Source organism: Leptonychotes weddellii, chromosome 3 (genome assembly GCF_054177405.1).
Source record: "Leptonychotes weddellii isolate Sample4059 chromosome 3, ASM5417740v2, whole genome shotgun sequence".
NCBI lineage: Eukaryota > Metazoa > Chordata > Mammalia > Carnivora > Phocidae > Leptonychotes > Leptonychotes weddellii.
Window position 1 is genome coordinate 544,044 of NC_138371.1, and position 19,152 is coordinate 563,195.

Genomic DNA, 19,152 nt, shown 5'->3' on the forward strand with positions numbered 1-19,152 from the left:
TTCAGTTTAAGGGGGCCGGGGAGGGGCCAGCTGTTGTCAGGCACGTCCCTTCTCCCCTGCACGCCGCTCTAGCCCACCGTCCGTCTAGGCCCTGCTGTCACCCAGACGCCCTCCCAGCACTCCCCAGACATCCAGCCCCAGCCCCACATCTGCAGTGGGTGTCCAGCCTGCCTACTTCCCATCTGGTTCAGGTTCCCCGGGGGTCTCTCGCACACTTAGATGGCTCCACCCCTCCAGGCTCCAACCCACCCCCTCTGAAACAGAATCAAGGAGCTCAGTGAGCATGCGCAAAGCAGCCTTTATCTGTGTTGGAGGGGTGGCCGTGGTTAGGAGTAAGAGGGAAACCTTTTATTCTTTTCCTTGTTAAGATGGCAAGAAGAAAAAAAAACCCGAGACACCCCCCACCTTTCCACCACATCATCACTTTCTGCAGGTTGTAGGCTCCTCCTGCTGAGTCCTCAGGAAGATGCTCAGGGGTCGCCCAGCTTTGGTAAAGTTCTGTGCTCGTTTTCCACTGTTCATTTAGGGAGCACTCAGCTGCCTTTTAATATCTCACGACGCCAGGATAGCAGTTGAGTTAATTCTTAACCTTGAGGATAGGGGATATTGCCATCCCCTTCCTTTAGAAAGTGCTGCCTGAGTCCCTGCCCTCAGCAGAGACTGACTGACATGGGGAGGGGGAGGGATGGCAGAGGCACGGTTTTTAGGAGTACACTTTTTAAAGTGTGTAATAAGAAGTGACCTTTACGCTTCAGAATTCCAATGAATTTCTTGATATTTTAAGAATTCTTTTCCAGAGTGAAAAAAACCCAAATGTTTTTCCTTGTATATATGATGCTTGTAACACATAAGAAGTTACAGGATGTTTTTTCAGACAGGTGTGCAATGGGCTAAGAATGCAAAGTGCTAGCTCTGCAGGGGCTGACTTCTAAGAAAAAATAATCAAAACCTATCCTGCCGGATGGCAGTAGGAGGTCTGATGCTTTGAGAGTGCTCTTTGCGGAAAGACTGCAGGTAGGAGTCTCCACGTTCCCAGTGTGATTCCAGAGCGCTGAAGATGCTGCTGGCTTTTAGAGTTAACCCCTGCATCGCAGCCGTGACTTCACCCCTAGAGCTAGATTACGCTCATTGACCGGTTCCTTCCAGGGAGTCGGGGTGGCGCACAAGGATCTTCTCAGGCTTCGAGTGTAAAAGCATTATTTTGAGTCGAGTGAAAAACGGCGAACACAACCGACCTTTTCTTGGACACGGCGCCCAGCCCCGGGGCGGGGGGCGGGCGGCGGGGCAGGTACACTCTGCAGGTTTCAGACTCGAGTCCGGGTGCGGGGCCGAGGCCGGCGCACTACCGGCGCCTCCGCCAGGGGGCGGCAGCCCGCGAGTCGGGAGGGCCCCCGCGCCCGTCTCGGGGCCGGCCAGGCCGCCGGCAGCGGTGGGAGCGGATGCATGGGAAGGGGCTGTGCACCTGCTGCGCTGGCCGAGAGCCGCTGGAGAGCGGGAAGGCCGGGCGGCACCTGCCCGAGGCGCAGGCCCGCGGTCCCGGGGCTCCGGCCGCGTCCCCCGCAGCCGGGACGAGCCGCGGCGGAACGCGCCTCCCGCGCTCTCGCGGTTGCCAGGGGGAGGGCGGAAGTGCGGACGGCGAGGGTCCACTTCCGGCGCCAGGATCGCCGTCGCCGCCGCCTCGCAATGGCGGCGCTCGGCCGGCAGGTGAGGCGGCGCTCGGTGCCGGGTGTTTTCTCCTCGCGAGCGGAGCCTTCCCGGCGGCCGGCCGGAGGGAGCGGCGGGGGCGCCGCCAGGGCGGGAGCGGGCGGGCGAAGTAGGCTGAGCAGTGTGCGGACTCGCGCGAGGCCCCGGGCTCCCGGGTGGGAACCAGCGGGCGCCCCCGCGGTTGGCCCGGAGCTTACTGTCCGCTGGCGACGGAGAAGGAGGGCTTCTCGGAGATCCCCGATCTCGGGAAAAAAGCAGGCTTCCGGGAGCGCGGCCGCCGGCTGTTCTCTCCGCGTGGTTGTCCGGCCGCGGAGGGACGGCGCTCGCGTCGGTGTGAAGCACGTTACGGCGTGAACGCGCTCCTCCGGCGAGGGCCTCCGGCTCCCGCGGGCTGGGCCGGACTTTACCGTTTAGGGAGCCGTCACGTGCACACGAGTACACCTTGGTGTCTGTCTCCAGCGCATCCGTTTTCAGTTCAGTTTGCAGCCCCCCGGCACTGCCCCTTAGAGGGTAGGGGAAAAAGACCCCACGTTACGGGCCGGCCTTGGAATGGTTCTCTCCGCCCCCCCCCCCCCGCCCTGTCCCCTGCCCTGTCCCCTGCGTTAGGGCAGCGAGAGCCGGCAGAGGCTTGCTTGGCTCTTGCGATGCTCTGCTCTCTGTATGCAAACTGCCTTCTCTGCAGGCTTTTCCCGCTCCGATCGGCGTTTGCAGGTTGTTACAAAAGCCTGCTATGCTTATGTGGGACCAAGACACGAGATAACCTGGTTCCGGGCTCCAGAATTCCGTGGTGTCCTCTACACTGGAGTGGTGAGGAGCTGATCCCCTTTTGGTGCTGTGTCTCATAGGTCTTCGACTGGCACCGCCTGGTCCCCCTCACCTGGGCCCGCATTGCTAGGCAGACCCCTCGCGGAGGACAGAAAAGGACGTCTGCATCTTTGTTGTGTAAACTGACCACAGCCTCCAATGGAGGGGGCCTCGAGAAGTTATCCCGTGTGGAATCCAGAAAGTACATGCAGGAACCAGAGTGCAGGACGAGTCTCACTCGGTGCCCCCAGGGGAAGCAGAGGACTCCTGTGGCTCCAGGGTTCCTGGAGCAAGAGAAGGTCATCAGTTCTCTTCTGGACATGGGTTTCAGTGATGTCCACATTAACGAATTGCTCCGTCTGTGGCCAAGTACGCACCCTCAACAGTTGTTGGACATCATTTCAGAATTAATACTCTTGGGTTTGAACCCAGAGCCTGTGTACGTGGCCTTGAAGAAAAGTCCTCAGTTGTTGAAACTGCCTGTAATGCACGTGAGGAAGCGCTCCAGTTACCTGCGAAAGCTCGGTCTTGGAGAAGGTACAAGAAGGCCCTGATTTTGTGTCCAGCGCTGAGGAGTCGGGGTTGGGGGGCGAGTAGCCCAGGTGGGGTGGGCTAGGGGAGGCTTGTGGGGAAAGTTCTTGACAGTAACTGTGGTTTGGCTTGGAGGTGAGAAGCAGTGACGTCTGCTGATGGCGCTGCAGGAGGGAAGGGGAGATTTGTCTGGTTTGCTCACTCTGGGGGCTCTAGCGTCTGGAACACTGGGTGGTGAGCACGTGGTATGTGCTCGTGCTCAGCAGATAGAGGTCAGTGTATGGTAGTAACATTCGAGTACCTACGCGGTCTCTGTCGTTTACCTTAGCTTGGTGTTGTCCGTACGACATAAAGCCAAAGGCTTACTACAGAGTCCCTTGTAAAGACGTGGGTTCCAGTGGAACCCGAGATGGTCCCAGACTCCTAGAAAACGGGGAAGACTGTTCCCCCCAACAGGATCCACATCTCAAGGATTCTAGGATTTCGTTGGATCCCTGGGTGGGCCTTCAGGTGAGAGTCCCAGGGATCCTTATGCACGTTGACCACAGGAGGGCCACTATTTTTTTTTTTTTTTTCCTTTTTGACTCTTACTGGTAAGATATTGTTAAGGGGGAGATATTGTTGTTTGGGGATCAATTTCAGAGGCTCTCTGTGGGCCTTCTTCTCCAGAAGATAAGGAAGAAGTTAGCCTTCTGTGTTTCTCTTGACAGATGACCTGTTGCAGTATAATCTAAAAGGCTAAACTTAATACTTTATATGCTATGATCATATGTTACGAGGCTGAGCAAAGCCTTCTGCTGCAGAGGGAAAGTCTAAACTCCTGGAAGTCATTCTAGACACATTTTAGTAAGACAGTGAGTAGCTCAACTGTTAGGAAGATTGTTAATACCAGTTGTGTGTGTGTGTGTGTATGTTAATACCAGTTTAAATAAATGATTTTAAGTTTCCAGGTACTGAATTTTGCCCAGCTATCCATGGGAAGACCATAGGCCCCAATTTCCCTTCAGTAGTTTCAGTTACCCTAATGCATTTGTTAATAGGGCCTCTTTAGCTCAGTATTGCCCTAATGTGGGTAAAAGATACGGTCACCCCACTAACTAGGACATCATTGTCTGTGGCTGTGCATCATGAGTATTCTCGTCATTATTCTATTAATAATTATTATCATGGAACTCCTTTTCATGGAGTTCAGGCTCCCAGATCTTAGGAAGGTTGGTTGTGGATGCTTCAATGACTATTTTATTGTGGGAGGAAATGTCAGCCCACAGCCCCAGTATGGGGGAAGCTAGGGTCTCGTCCTACTGTCTGATCTTTCCAGTAGATCCCCTGAGAGATTCTTTAGATGAAGAGGGCAAGAGGAGGAAGCCTAGAATATGAGGTTTATGCTGTTCAGCTGGCAGGCCAGCAAGAGGCCTCCTTTTTATACCAGGGAGGGGGTCAGAGAGGAGATAGTCATTCTGGCCCCTCCCACTGCCACGTGCCCCTGGGCAGGCATCGGAAGCTGCCCCTCACGTGGAGGAGCGCATCCTCGTTCATTTATTCAATGCTGGCGTGGGTGTGCCAAGCCCCTTGGCTTTCTGGAATGTCCTGAAATTGTGTACTTGCCTTTTCTTATGTTCTGCAGGGAAACTAAAGACGGTGCTTCTCTGTTGCCCTCAAATCCTCACCATGCATCAGAGGGACATTGACAGCATTGTTGGTGTTCTCAAGGAGAAATGTCTTTTCACGGTACAACAGGTGACCAGGATTTTGCACAGATGCCCCTATGTTCTTCAGGAGGACCCCGGTGAACTGGAATACAAATTCCAGGTGAGGATGACTGGTAGGGGATTTGGGAAGTAACAACACGTTCTTTGTAGTGAAGGTCAGCTCCGTGGCTGAGAAGCCACAGGCACCCTGAGGGCGAGTGGACGAGGTGAAAGGCTTAGATCCTCTTTGCACACACCAGCCAGAGAGAATCTGGCTCTGGTCTTTCACTTCTTTACAGAAAGCCTATCCTGCAAGTTTTCTGCTGTTAATAATGAATGACCCAGTCCCATTCCTGGGGTCCAAATGGGGCCTCTGCTTGAAATAGCTAATTTAAAAAGAGCTAAATCCTTTCTTTAGAACGTGTTCTGCATATTGATTTTGGAAACATAGTTGTGACAATTGTCCTAACTTTTGGGTAACAATTATGACAACTTAGGTCAAATTGCTAGATGTTTGCTGAATTTGTTGCCTATTCTTTTCCACACTCACATCCCTCTTGCCCCTTTATTTTCTGCTAAATTTTTCTCAACATGAACTTGAAAATGCTTTGAAAACTGTCAGGCCTCACACAAATGCTGGGCGTCACAGTGTCCTGGCACTGTGAGTTGGGTGGCTCTTTTTGCGTGCTTCTGGGCAGCTTGCGTTGATTACAGACTATGGCAGGACAGGTTGTAGGTTACTATGCCCGGGACCCCTAACCGTGTCTGTGTCTCCAGTATGCCTATTTTAGGATGGGGGTTAAACACGCGGATGTGGTGCGGACTGACTTCCTGCAGTACTCCATGACCAAGATCAAGCAGAGACATGTGTTCCTCGAGCGCCTAGGACGGTACCAAACCCCCGATAAGAAGGGTCAGACACAGGTCCCCAATCCTTTACTTAAGGACATTCTCAGAGTCTCAGAAGCTGAGTTTCTGGCCAGGACAGCCTGTTCTTCCGCTGAGGAGTTTGAAGTTTTCAAGAAGCTCTTTGCTCGGGAGGAGGAAGAGGGGTCTGAGAGCCACATGCCTGACAACAAAAGCTTAAGTCTGGACAAGGATGAGGAGGAGGACGAGGAGGAGGATGAGAATGAGGAGGAGGAGGAGTGACGGAAGGACCAGAATGAAGAGCCCAAAGATACCAAAGAATATTACAATTTTCTCAAAGCTTTTGAGAGCTTCACTTGGATTTTCTCAGGTTATTTTTCCTTCTAAAACTGGTCTTCTGATGAAACATTATTATAAATCACCTGAGAGGTGGGTCAGACTAAATAGGAGCTGCGTTAGTTTGATCTGTTGTCAGGTCCCTGTGGGGAGGGCCCTCTTCCCTCCTGCATGGAAAACAGACTCTGAGCTGTTAAAATCAGGGAACTTAATACCTCAACATTTGGTTTTGGTCTTTCTCTGTTGATGTGTGATAACTCCATGACAGTGTGGGGAATGGGGTTCCTTCCTCTGGTTCGAGAGTCATTTTACATTTCCTTGTAGTGATAAAGATAAAATTATGAGCAGGCACTGAGGTTTTAGTACATCACAGCACTTTATTTTATGAAAACAAGTAGCAGGTTTTCCACAAAAACACTCGTGTTTTTAGTCCACAAATACTGCTTCATAATTGCTTTCAGTGTACAGCATTGTCAAGGAAGGTGGTTAGTGATGGTTTCATTTTGCACAGCTGCTTAAAGCCAGCCGAGTGTTGGGGTACTTTTCTTTCTGTGAGGAATGGGCCCTGGCTCTGACCTTTAAGGGAAGTTGGCTTTCACACCAGCTCCTGGCCCGCGGGCCTTCTGTGGGCTCGCAGTCTCTGGCGGCCAGTGGGTGCTGCCCTGGAGCGTGCCAGAACAGGAGGGGGCTGGGGGCATCTCACGGATGTGGCTTCTGAGACCAGAGGAGAGAAGAGCCCTCGCGCAGAGTCTGTGAGCGGGGTGGGGCCTGGTGTTATTCAGGGGGCTTCCGGGACACTGTGGTGGTGGGAGTCCCCTCGGGGAACCCAGCGGCCTGAGGGGTGACTTAAAAAGTCGGGTCAGGGGGTGGGATTTGAATTAGTCATCTCTGAGGTAGAGGCCCAGCCCTCATGGCGTGGGCTCTGTGAGGGAGTACTGGGGCACCCCAGAACGTCCTGTGTGTCCCTTCCTTGGAGGGAGCTGACACATGGTTAATGAAACAGAAAGCATTTTTGGTGATGTAACCAAAATCCAGGTCTTGGCAGCACTTTAACAACTAGGTAAAACTGCTTGGCCTGATTTTTCCCGCAGAGACCGTGGAAGAATCCTGTCAGGCAGCAGCTCCCACCTGGAGTGATCTTGACCCCAGGAAACATCCAGCAACATATGAGGACATTTTTGGTTCTTAGGACCGAGGGAGGGCACTGTGGGGATCCAGCTGCTGGAGGCTGGGCTGCCGTGAGCCATCCTGCGGTGCACAGGATGGCCTCAAGCAGAATAATGCAGCCTGAATTGTTACCAGTGCGGAGGCTGAGGAACTGCCCGAAGGCTTCGGTTCACGAGAACGAGAACGTCAGGTTGGAAGCAGGCCTACATTGGTTATGTTTCTTTTATTTAAAAGGAAGTAAATAGCTGAGTTTTTAAGTTCCTTTCCCGTGTGCACTGAAGTGCTGCTGGTAGCTTTGAGCTGTGTTTGCTGTGGGGACTCAGCACTGAGGTGCAGATGCTTTTGTTTCCTCTGGGCTCATGTTTGAGCATGACAGTAAAGAGAAAGACATTTTCTGCAAAATAAAAGTAGCTCAGTGAATTCCTGTGCATCGGAGTGAGATGTCCAGCGGGAGGAGTCCCGGCTGAGGGAGGTGCCCGTTGGATTTGCTGGTGGGAGAGCGGTGGGGTTGGCGCAGGTCTCCTCCTCCGCCTCTGTGTCAGCCCACATGCAATGGGAAGGAAGGCTTTGTCTATACTGGTTTTTTGGCTGTGGGCAAAATTATTGAAAACGAAGGCATTTCACTCTTTCATTTACTCTTCCATTTTGCGTCCCAGGTGACTGGCACTTTCCCTGGAACTTCAGATGGGTTCTTGGGTCCAGTCGGGGGGACTAAGGAGAATTATAAATTTGCATGATTAGAATGGCTAACTTGGCAACTCATGATTGCTCCTTTCATTTCGCTACAGAAATAAATTTTTATGCACCTGAGAATTTTGATTACATTATTATTAATATTTTTGGGTGGAGTTTGAGTGTATGTTTGAGGAAGACGCCGGAGTTTTATGAAAGAAATGTGTGAAAAAAGCAGTGTCTCATTTAGAATGTTTCCAGAATGAATTGTAATTCCTTTGCCTCAGGAAGTCTTTTTACTAGATACCTAATTTGTAAAACATCCAGAGGGGTTAATCATAAGACAACACAGCACCAAGCTCAGGATTCAGTAGACTGTTTCTTGTAGAAACAAATGTTTCTAAGTTAAAAACTGGAACACACTAGTGTTCGCCTCATGGCTGAGGGGCTTGAGGTTATTAACATCGTAGTAGAGAGTTTCATCTACTTTTCCAGTGATATCACTTGATCTTGCCACTCGCTAGCGATGCTGTAGCTCACGTAGACGCACAGTGACTGGTGCTGGCGACGCAGAAGTCAGCAGCACGTGTGCATGGCCGGGGTCTGTCTTGACTCGCCCAGTGCTGGAGCCCCTGACTGAGCGGCTGTCTTCCCCGGGTGGGCCTGGGACGCCGGGGGCGCTCTGGGGTACAGTAGAGACTTCTTGAAATGACAGTTCCTCCTCTCTGAAAACAAATCGTGTAATACACAGACATATGCACACAAAATTTTAATAAAAATAAAAAGCCTAAAATATACTCTTAACTCTTCAAACTATGTTTTTATAAAAGATGAGAAGAAGGAGCCGTCTCTGGCTTAGTGCTGACTCGGGACAGAGTCAGTGGCAGACGCGCAGGGGCTTGAGTTCCAGTTTGGGTCAGCTACTAAGATGCTCCGCTGACACGAGGTGAGGTTGGCTTGCCTGGCTTGTGCCGCCTCCGCAGGGAGAAGGCAGAGCGGTTCGGAAGCGGTTCGGCAAGCCAGTGCCGCCTTCTGCTGCTGAAGAGGGAGATGTGGGGAAAACCATGCTAGCCGACAGCCTAGAACAGTCCTGCTCGAGCTGTGGACTGAAGGGGATCTTGAGCTGGGTCGGGTCTGGTCTGCCCCGGTTATCCATCTCCGTGCTGTTCGGGCTCTGTGCGTGCTGGGGGGCCGCGTCATGCTTCTGTGAGGCTCGGGGCTCTTTGGTGCCGTGGCGTGACTTGTCATCGGCGGGGGGGTGGCTTTCTCTGCATAAGGCTGAGGCCTGGGTGACTTGATAGACCAGGGCTTGGCCAAGTGTGGCCATGGGACTTGCCCCCTCGTTTGGTAAGTGCTCTGGTCACGTGTCTGTGGCTGCGGTTGGGCCACCAGCACTGAGCTGAGTAGTTGCCACAGAGACCGGTTGGTCCACAAAACCAAAAATAGTCACTGAGAAGAAGTTGAAGACTGAAAGTATCTAAACTCCCTCTTAGTACGAATGAACATTTTCTCTTTCATAATCTACTGGTCCATGTGATGGGGCGCTAGCCTGCCACATATCAGCCCAAAGAATTTGCTGGAGGAGAGCAGGGCGGGGCGCCTAGAACTCAGCTTCCCTTTCCGTCTGGCCTCACCCCGGACGCTTCCAGGCACTGCTGTCTCCGCAGTGGAAGCCGGAGAGCAGTTCCTCCTCAGTTTGACTGTTAGGTCTCAGGGGGAAAATTGCCCTCCAACTTTGGAATCTGAGAACTGGTTCCCGGATATTGCAGGAGCCTTGCTGGCTGGCAGCCTTGCTCATCCAGGGCCCAGGCGCACGCCATGGTTGCTCCCCAGCCGCGGCACAGGCTGTCCCCGTAGGAGACAGTAGCCAGGGCTACAGCGCAGACTGTCCCATGCATCGCAGGACTGGGAGGTGATTTGGCCCAGAGGGTCTCCCTGGCGCAGCCCGGAGGGGAGGTGGGCTGGAGCCTGCCCGGCCTGGCCTTCTGTCTTCTAGAGGCTGGAGAAGGGAAGCCGCAGAGGGGACGGATTCGAGCCAGGACCTGGTCTTTCAGGGTGTCCTTTCAATCCAATTTTGGACCCTGCCTTCCTGGGCTTTAGGAGCTCGTGAGAGGTTGATGGAGTGTAACAAGAACGTCCTGAATCCCTTGAAGAGAAAAGAGAATGGGGCATGAGGAGAATGACACCCATTCCTCTTTAAAATGCAGCTTCATGTTTCTCTTAGCCCTCGGTCCCTGCCCCCAGAGGACCCTGTGTTCCTGCCTCTAACATGGCCGTGGACGGGAGGGAGGTGTGCTGAGAGCTCTCCAGCGCCAGGGACGTTCGGGAGCATTGCAGCTGTTAGAGCTGAAAGCTGCAGGCTGCTCCCCTCCATTTGGCCATGCCCTTGGGTCCTTCCTCTGAAGACCTGGGCTGCCCCCTGTTGCTCTGGGTTGAAATGAATTCCGGTTTATTTGCGTTTTCTCCATTGTTTCAAGAATGGGTATTCTAAAAGCTAGTATTTGATGATTTGATAGTTGAGGGTTTCTAATTTGTTTTTATAGAAATGGATTTGCTGAGTTTAAAAGAAAAGGTATTGCTGTTTCAGGTGACTTAGTGTAATGTAAATATTTCAAACCCAGATTATGTTTGTGGGTTCTTAATCCTAGTAGTGAATTGTTTATGAGCTGTGGAGCATGTTTTGGATTTGTGTGTCTTGGGAGCATGAGGTGCGAGGGGAAGTAATGCTTGTGAGGAGATGGGCTGAACGCAGAGGCTTCTGGAAAAGGCTGCCCGGGGATGGCTGGCCAGGCCACGCCCCACGGATCCCAGCCTTGGCCTTCCTGGCTTGGCTGGTGCGGACGTTCTTCCTGTGGTGTCAACCTACACCTGTGAAGCTCTTCTGCTTCGGCTTGTTTGTAAAGGTTCTGAGTAACATTTCTCTTTCATTTTCTCAGCCCCATGAGACAGTGTAGCCTATTCCCGAAGCTGCTTGTTCCCCAGGGTGCCTCACTGTCCTCTCAACACCAGGAACATGGACTTTGAGGCTCATTTATGGAGTGATAGGAGTAAGCTGCCCTAGGCCAGCCGAATTCCTGCTTCGTTCCCGGTGACATCTTGTCGACAAGAAGCTGCACTCAGTGTGAGACTGAGTACGGGTTGTAGATGGATCGCCATGGTTCAACCCAGTATCTCCCTGACTGTAATGAAGACTTTGACAGAGTTTATTGGGGGGGGTGGGGGGAGTAAGGGTTGGATGGTGTTGAGTTGCCAGAAGACTTTGGGAAATGCCAGGTTAAGCAGGAATAGAGTTAGGATTCTAGGATTCCGAATGCTTAGGATTCCTGTGTCCACTGGGAATTCCCCAGTGGGAGAGTCTTCAGGATTTCCCCAAAGTTATGTGATCAAGGCCCTACAGCCCAGTTTTTCTTTCAATAGGTTGCAGTTCTCAGGGTCTGGGAGGCCCTCCCTTGAACCCCTGCACTCCTACATATGGGCATCCTGGGCCCCTCCCAACGTCCTCTCCTCCCCACTCCTCCCCTGCTGCCACCCCTTCCAGCAGCCCTTCTCGGTCCCACCTCCCTGAGTGCTCAGCCCTGCCCTCACCCCCAGCCGTTGCTGCTGACGGGAAAGGGGTTTCTCCGTTTGCTTGAGGTGAGTGGGATTCGTCCTCACCCCCAGACAGCCTCATTTCCACCTGGAGATGCATGTGTACCTGGTTTATGTCTGTTGGGAGCCTTAGGTATTTTTTTCTCTCCCATTTTAACCCCCTCAGGGAATTCTGAAACTCCGGGCCTGGGACTTTGTAATAAAGAGGGCGCAGCTGAGCTCCCCAAGTAGACAGCAGCTCTCCCAGGGGCCACATGCTGGCACAGCCGCTCTGGCTTTCCTGCAGCTCTGCCAGCCATGGTGGGGAACGTACCTGTTCCCTAAGATTTCTTCAGTGTTGGACTGTTACTGTGCTTCCTGAAATAGAGAAAGGTGGTTTATGAAAAAGAAGGTGTACCTGGAACCCAGGCTGCCTGCTGGCGTCCTGTCTTTGCCTCATACGTATTCCATTTTGGGGAGCACCGTCAGTGAGACAGTGATGCAGAGATTAGCATTTTAGTCTGTGTACACCCCCTTGGCTGGCTGTGAGTCATGGGGAGGGAAGCAGGGTGTAGAAGAAGGAGAGTGGAGGAGACAGGTACAGTGCTTGGTCAGGCAGGTGTTGAACTGCATTCCCTGACACTCAGTAATGCAAGCCCTAGGGGGTGTGGCCACTGATGGGTCTGCAGAGTGGCTGGGGTGAGGGCTCTGCTGTTGGGAAGGCACCTAACGCATTCATGCAGCACATTATGTAATTCCTGTGACTCTCTTGAGCCCTTTGGAGAAAGAACCTGGCTGTGAGTGAATAAAAAGTAGAGATTTACTATATTTATAGTTACATACTTGCGTCTGTCAGTAATGTTCCATGCTTCCCAATTCTAGTACCGGAGTGATCCCCAGCACCCACCGTGTGATCTCCCCCAGCACCCACCGTGTGACCCCCCAGCACCCACAGTGTGTGATCTGCCCCCAGCACCCACCATGTGATTGCTTCCCAGCTCCCACTGTGTGATCTCCCTCAGCACCCACCATGCCCAGCTATACTGATCTATACGTGTTCATATCTACACGTATGTGCACACAGTTTCTGAGTGGAGCCCTGTTGTGCGGGGCTACATGTTTAGACAAGACAGCCTGGCTTGGCCCACAGGACTGTGGCACCCCCCAGTGTTCAGTCCCCGGGGCCACGCTTGCCCCGTTACCCTGTGAACTACAGGCGGGACACAGTGCGGGCCTCCTCCCTGAGATGGCACCTGTTTGGGGTGTTCTTGATGCTTGTGCTTTCACAGCTCTCTTTGAAGCAGATGTCCTGGTGCACTCTGTAGACTCTCTTGTACCTGTGTCGCAAGAAAGTGGTGTAAAGCCAGAACCTAGAGCAGAATGTTGCCCAGCTGCTTCGGCTAGGCTGCGCTCGCCCACAGGTCACTGTGCGGGTGTTTGAGGGAAAGACCACTGTTTTCTTAATAAAACTTTACCTCATAGGGACGTGTTAAAACGTCCAACATAAAAGTCCTATAATTAAAAAAAAAATAACTTCACTAAGGTATGGTTTACATAAGATACATCCATTCTAAGTGTACATTTTGAGGAGTGTGGACAAAATATTGTGATATTAAGAGAGAGAATAAGAAATTCCAAGGACGTGTTCTGCTTGAGGCAGTCCATTCGGTGCTGGACTTGAGTCAGTACCAGCCCACTCCTGGGTCCTGTGGGTAGTTCTTGGAGAAGTTTGAGAGCCCTGGAGATGCAGGTGTTCAACGTGGGCAGTGTCGACTTCTAGTCCTGCCTCCCATTTATTAACTAGTCCACTTTGAGCATGTCTCTGGAGCTTAGACCTCAGTTTTGTGTGCAATGGTAGTTACTCATACTACCTCTCTCACAAATTTGTAGATGGTAATGGAATAGGAAAGTGTTTTTGTTCTTGTTAAAGCTCTCAAATGTCAGAGCTGTTGAAAAGAGAGATCCAGGGAGTTTGATGGGCAAAGCTCCAACTCATCCTCAGTGTGGGAGAGCCCTTGGGATTTAAGGCCTTTGGTGAGACTTCCACTTTTGGCCATCAGGGAGTAACAGGATCTGGAATTAACCCCCAATATGAACAACCAGAGAATTGGACAAAATATGAAAAGCAGTTCTTTTCAGATGTTAGAAAGCAGTGCAAGACTGTGATTCTTGAGAGAAAGGAAACATGAAATGAGCTCTGTGATCTCCCTAGAATTCGGTCCAGGAGCACTTTTTGGATTACATTGCAGGGTGGTGGTGGGCGGAGGGGGTGGGGTAGAAGCCAAGCTGGGGTCACACTGCATGGAGGAGGCAGAGGCAGCTGGAGTCTGTGGGGCACTGGAGAGGAGGGAGCTATGTCCTGAGGCCGGGACAGGGATTCCCCTGAAGATGAAGCTGTGCGCGCATAGGTAGAACCCTGTGAGGCTGGGCAAGGAGAACTACCGAGATGCTGAACAGCAGAGCTGCTGCAGTCCATTCGTAAGACAGAAACTCCAGGAAGGCCATGGCTTAGAAGTGGGGCAAAATTAACCCAGAATAAAGGTTAAACCACCCTAAAAGAGGCTTCCAAAGGATCAGACTAAAATTAACCGCCTTGTAGACAAAACTAAATATTCTGGGAAATACAAAATTTAGCATTCAGGACCCAAAGGTTAAAATGTCCAGCATCCAACAAAAAAATGACAAGATATTCAAAGGCTCATACAAAGCATCAAGAAAATGTGACCCATAAGCAGCAAACAATAATTGAATAGAAAGACACCCAGAGGTGAGAGCAATGGCGGGAACAGCAGACAAGACCCTTAAAACATGTGCTACAAATTTGCTCCCACCTGTTCAGTGATGAGAAGAGAAACAGAGGATCCAAGAAAGGACTAGGTGGGATTTCTAGAGCTGAGAGGAACCAGAGTGTGAAGTGAAGGTCTCGCTGAATGGGATGAGTGGCAGGTTCTAACGACAGTGCCGAGGACAGACCATGGAACGCAGAGGCCCAGCGAAGTAGAGAGAAGGACGGCGTCAGTCTGACACCTGTGTGACGGGAGTCGTAGGAGAGGAGAGAAACAGACGGACGGGAAAAATACCTGAAGAACTAATGGCCCCAATTTTCCAGGTTTGGTGAAAGCCAAGACCCCAGAGATAGAAGCTTAGCAAGCTCTTGTGAGCAGACACACACACACATGGCCACGGCACAGCACACCACAATTAGTTTCCCAATAACGGTAGTAAAGAGGGGATGGAAGGGCAGTCACGGGGCCAGGCGCACACTCGTGGGTGAGAATGAGCACAGCCCTGCCAAGTCAGAAGACCGGAAATGGCCGCTCTCGAGCGCCGAGGGGAAAAACACAGTTGTCAGGCAGGAATTCTATATTCAGCAAACAGATCCTCCAAAAATGAAGGTGAAATAGAACCCTTTACAGACAGACCAAAGCAGAGAGGATTCATCACCGGCAGATCTGTACTACACGAAATGTTACAGTGAGTTCTGGGGGCAAAGGCCAGTGGTACCCGAGGGCATCTCAGGTCTCTAAAGGAATCCAGGTACTGGGAATGGCAAACACAGGAGGAAGAACAAAAGACGTTCTACTCTCAGCAGTTTTTACAAGGATAGTTGTCTTTGGGGTCAAACATACCATACTGTGTGGGTCACGGACTACGTGCAAGCAGCGCGTCCAGCTTGGAGAGCTGGGAGCGTGAGGGGAAATGGAGCCTGCTGCTGCAGGGACCCTTCTGGGACACTGAGGTGGGAGAGCACAGCCAGCGGATATGGGGGTGTTGCAGGGGCATATTGCAACCCACAGCAGCCACTAGAGGGTTAGACCAGACAGGTATAACCAGTGAACCAACAGTGCTGGCAAGTTAGAAGCCTAATTAATCCCAAAGTAGGCAGGAAAAGAGAAAAAAAGGAAAAATGATCAGATGGGACACATAGAAAGCACACAGCAACATGGTGCATTTAAACCCAATCACATCGGTCATTACAGTAACATGTAAATGATACAGACACTCCAGTAAAAACCGGAGATGTCAGATGTAAAGCCGAATACAAGAACCTGACGTTCAGACGCATATGGGTTAGAGTGAAAAGTATGGGAAGCTGTTGACAGGTCCGGGGCTCTTGTCTTCAGGTACTTGGTGGTCCTAGCAGGTCACTAGCAGGTACTGGGGTCACTGGTACAGTTGGAACAAGGGGGCGGGGCACTGTGGATTAGGGCTGCCATTCCACAGACCCCAAAATCAGATGGTCTGTACACATGGATCCTCAGGGCCCAGTGCAGATCAGGATGCCCTGAGTTTTCCTGCTCTGGGGTAAGTCTGGCTTCATGTCCAAGTTCAGATCAAGCCTTCTGCCTGGCTTTCCTGCATCCCACCCAGAGTGACCTTCAGACACGTAATCGAACAGCTCACTCCTCGGCTTGGCATCCTCAGCAGCTCCCCATTTCAAAAGAACACATGCCAGAGTCCTTCCAAGGGCCTCCAAAGCCCTGCTGGATTCCCCCTGCCCTGCCTGACCACCGCCCCCCCCTTTCTCCCCTCCAGCCCCAACCTGCTCCTCAGACAAGCAGACATGCTTCTGATTTCGGGCCTTGGCAACTGATAATTTGACTTTCTGGGATGTTCTTCCCTCAGATATCCCTCACCCCCTCCATGTCTGTTCAATGTCATGTTTCCGTGGGGCTTCCCCTGACACCCTGTTTAATGCTGCAGCCGGCCCCTGCCTGTCCCCAACCCTGGCTGTCCTGGGCCCACCTATTCATCTCTTCCTTTTCCCCAGCCCTGACCGCCTTCTAGAACACTACATAACATCCTCCTGCTCCTTGTGTACGGCCTCCCTCGTCTGGAATGTGCGGATCGCGAGGGCAGGGCTTTGGCCGGTTCTGTTCACTGGCGTTTGCTGAGTGTCCAGAGCTGTGCCTGGCACAGTAGATGCCTGTGAGAATTTGTTGACTGAATAGATTGTACGTGTGAACCACAGAGTCACAGAGTGTTAGCAAGAAAGGTCCTATGAGGTGAGCCAGGCAAGCTCTCCCTCTACAGCCCATTTTACAGATGGGGAAACTGAGGCACGAATGTCATGACTTCACGGCAGGGTGGAGACTTGAGTTCCCCCGTGCTGCTGTTGATCTTTCCAGGGGGCTCTGAGGCAGAGAGGACAGGAACGTCATTTCCTGGCATCGATGTTCCCATGGCCTTGCCCTCCAGTGGCGAGGGACTGATGCCACTCGTGGGAAAGGCAGGCCCCAGGGCTCAGGAGCCGGAGGCTGGCGTTCCCTGCACAAGCTCAGTGCCTCAGCTTCCGGATTCGCCACGTGGAGGGAATGGGTGCAAGCCCCTGTGCGACCCTGACCCCTAGAGCTCCTCAGGGCTTATGAGGGTGGGTGAGCTGGACTTTGTGAAGGCACTTCTGGAAGTCAGGAACTTTCCACAAATGTGAAAGCAGGAAAGAAACTTACATATGGTGACAGGCGCCTCCTTCCCAGACCGGCACGGCCTTTGTCTCTGAGAAGAGCCGAGTGCAGGGCTGGGGCACCTTTTTACAGGCTGCCGGCACAAAGGAAAAGGGGCTTACAGGGGCGCCATGCTGAGGAAGCGCTCTTCCTGCACCCTGGGAGGGCGCCCTTCCTGCAACCTCGGGGGCTGCTTGAGTCCCGGAAGCCCCCAGTCTGCTTTCCCTTAGGGCTGGCGGGAGTCTCTGACAGGCCTCGGGATGGTGCAGCTGGGGTGGGGGCTCCTGTCCACCCACCTCCCATCTTCAGTCCCACATTCTTCTTAGGGAGGGAGGCCTGTGGCTCTTTTCCCTCTTACCACCACGTCTGGCCCCTAAACCAAAGAGTCCCCTGCACCCACCTCTGGCTATGGGGCGCTCCATGTCCTTTGCTTTCTGGCTGCCCCCAGAACCCCCCCCCCACTTGTCTGGGCAGCACCGTTCACCCTGGCGCTTTGGGGCAGTGAGAGGCTGAGTGGCTCCCTGCCTCTCAGTATACCTACGTGGGCACTCGGAAGTCTCGGGCACTGAGGCTGGGTCCCTGTCCTGGCACCTCGAGGTTTGAGGTCCTTGTGGCAAACCCACCTTGGGCCCAGTGGGCCCAGAATAGCCTGCTGTGACAAGTGTCTTGAAGCATGGGCCCTGATGGTCCCTACGGGAGGGAGTGGTCCCCGACTTACCGAGCTCACAGCGTCTGCCTTTGAATCCCGGGTTGCAGTCACAGCTGTGGGTGTCCACACCTGGCACGCAGGTGCCTCCGTTCTGACAGGGGTTTTCTGAACAGTTCCCAGGGGTGTCTGCGGACAGGCCATGAACAATTAGTTGCCAGGACCCCAGAAGAAGGCCTGTCAACATTCCCATTTCTCTGTGCCCCTCTTTCTCTTGTTAAAGAATTTCAAAGCAGTTCACAGAAACCATTTCACCTTTAAATACAGCAAGTGTCTCATACGTACGGACTTTACAAACTTTTATATAAGCACAACGCTATTATTGGGAAATCAGCAGTGGCTTCTTAGTACCCTAAGAATTTGCAATCCTGTTTCGGGTTGCCCCATTCATCTTAAAACCTCATTTCCAGCTGGTCTGATCTCATTAGGATTCATAAGGACACACTGCCGTCGTTCGATGTGTCTCTCTTTTAATCTGTAACTTTTTATCTTCCTTCCCTCTGCGTTTATTTTTCCCCCCCTCTGCATTTATTAGAGAAACCAGGTCATTTGTCCTGTAGAATGCCCCTCCTGGATTTTACTTTATGCTTTCTTGTAGCATTAACTCATCCCCCATCGCCACATTTCCTGTAAACCGATAATCAGAGAGGAGCTTGATAGGATTCAGGTTCAAGCGGTCTTTGCAGGACTGCTTCACCCTTCACCCACTCCAGGAGGCGTGACAGGTCTCTAGTTCCAGCTTTAGTGATGTGAGGACTGATCACGGGTTCAGCATTGGCAGCCTGATTAATCCAGGAGAAAATTCTGATAGGCTCTGCACCAGACAGCTTGAGTGGCCATGGAGGTCTTGAGTCTAGGTCGCAGATCCATCATCTCACGAGGGCTGCATCTAACCCAGCCTGTCACTCTTCTGTCTCTCTAGCCAGAAAGTCTTCTATGAAGACCTGTTTTCCCTTGCCCACCACCTGGTCACCCTGAATTATAGTCCATCCAGGCAAGGCCAGACAAATGCTTCATTCCTGTCCTTGATTTGTACACTTGCAAAGTAAGCATTGGTCCCCAGCCAGCTCTAGGGACCAGCACACTGTGCTCTCTTTCAGCGTCATCATGAACTCATAGATTCTTATGTATTTGAAGAGGGTCAGTCTGCTGCTGCCATTAGTCTTTTTTTTGATGCCCCAATTATCCATCTTCAGCCTGTGGGAGCCTTCCAGGTTGACTCCTGTGCCCTTTAGACACAATCCCAGTTGTTTTTGAAAAGTTTACTTGTTTTACAAGTACATCCTGGGCATATTTTGTCCGTATTCTTCTTCAGGCTTGGAATCAGCCACTTCTCAAAGACCTCTGGTTCCTTTTATTGGGCACCTAGAGCCCACAGTCTGGGTGGCCAAGGTGTTCACTGCTCCTGGGGTGTCAGTGCTTGAGGCCTTTTCAGTAGACAGAACTAGGAACTTAGATTTAAAAATAAAAATAAACAAATTGTGGGCTTATATCAATAGTTAAGGGAGGGGCGCCTGGGTGGCTGAGTCGGTAGGGTGGCTGCCTTCAGCTCGGGTCGTGATCCCAGGGTCCTGGGATCGAGCCCTGTGTCGGGCTCCCTGCTCGGCGAGGGCCTGCTTCTCCCTCTCCCTCTTCCTGCCGCTCTGCCTACTTGTGCTCTCTCTCT

The 19,152-nt window shown here is 52.2% G+C and overlaps 2 protein-coding genes across 3 annotated transcripts; one reads left to right on the plus strand and one right to left on the minus strand.

The window, feature by feature from the left end:
- Positions 1-1,627: 1,627 nt before the first annotated feature.
- MTERF4 (mitochondrial transcription termination factor 4) lies at positions 1,628-7,910 on the plus strand. 2 transcript variants are annotated; one of them, XM_031020108.1, is made up of 4 exons: positions 1,628-1,704; positions 2,550-3,045; positions 4,664-4,848; positions 7,022-7,910. In XM_031020108.1, the coding sequence occupies exons 1-4, from the start codon at positions 1,684-1,686 to the stop codon at positions 7,340-7,342; spliced, it is 1,023 nt and encodes a 340-aa protein (XP_030875968.1). In that variant the 5' UTR covers positions 1,628-1,683; the 3' UTR covers positions 7,343-7,910. The 2 variants fall into 2 exon arrangements, with proteins under 2 accessions (XP_030875968.1, XP_006749058.2); XM_006748995.3 differs by lacking the exon at positions 7,022-7,910 and adding an exon at positions 5,505-5,955.
- Positions 6,288-18,972, minus strand: SNED1 (sushi, nidogen and EGF like domains 1). The gene is made up of 5 exons (XM_081813231.1): positions 17,499-18,972; positions 16,787-16,874; positions 12,590-12,673; positions 11,671-11,714; positions 6,288-9,915 (listed from the first exon to the last, which is right to left on the minus strand). Exons 1-4 carry the CDS (start codon positions 17,677-17,679, stop codon positions 11,678-11,680), a joined length of 390 nt encoding a protein of 129 aa, XP_081669357.1. The 5' UTR covers positions 17,680-18,972; the 3' UTR covers positions 6,288-9,915; positions 11,671-11,677.
- Positions 18,973-19,152: the final 180 nt, after the last annotated feature.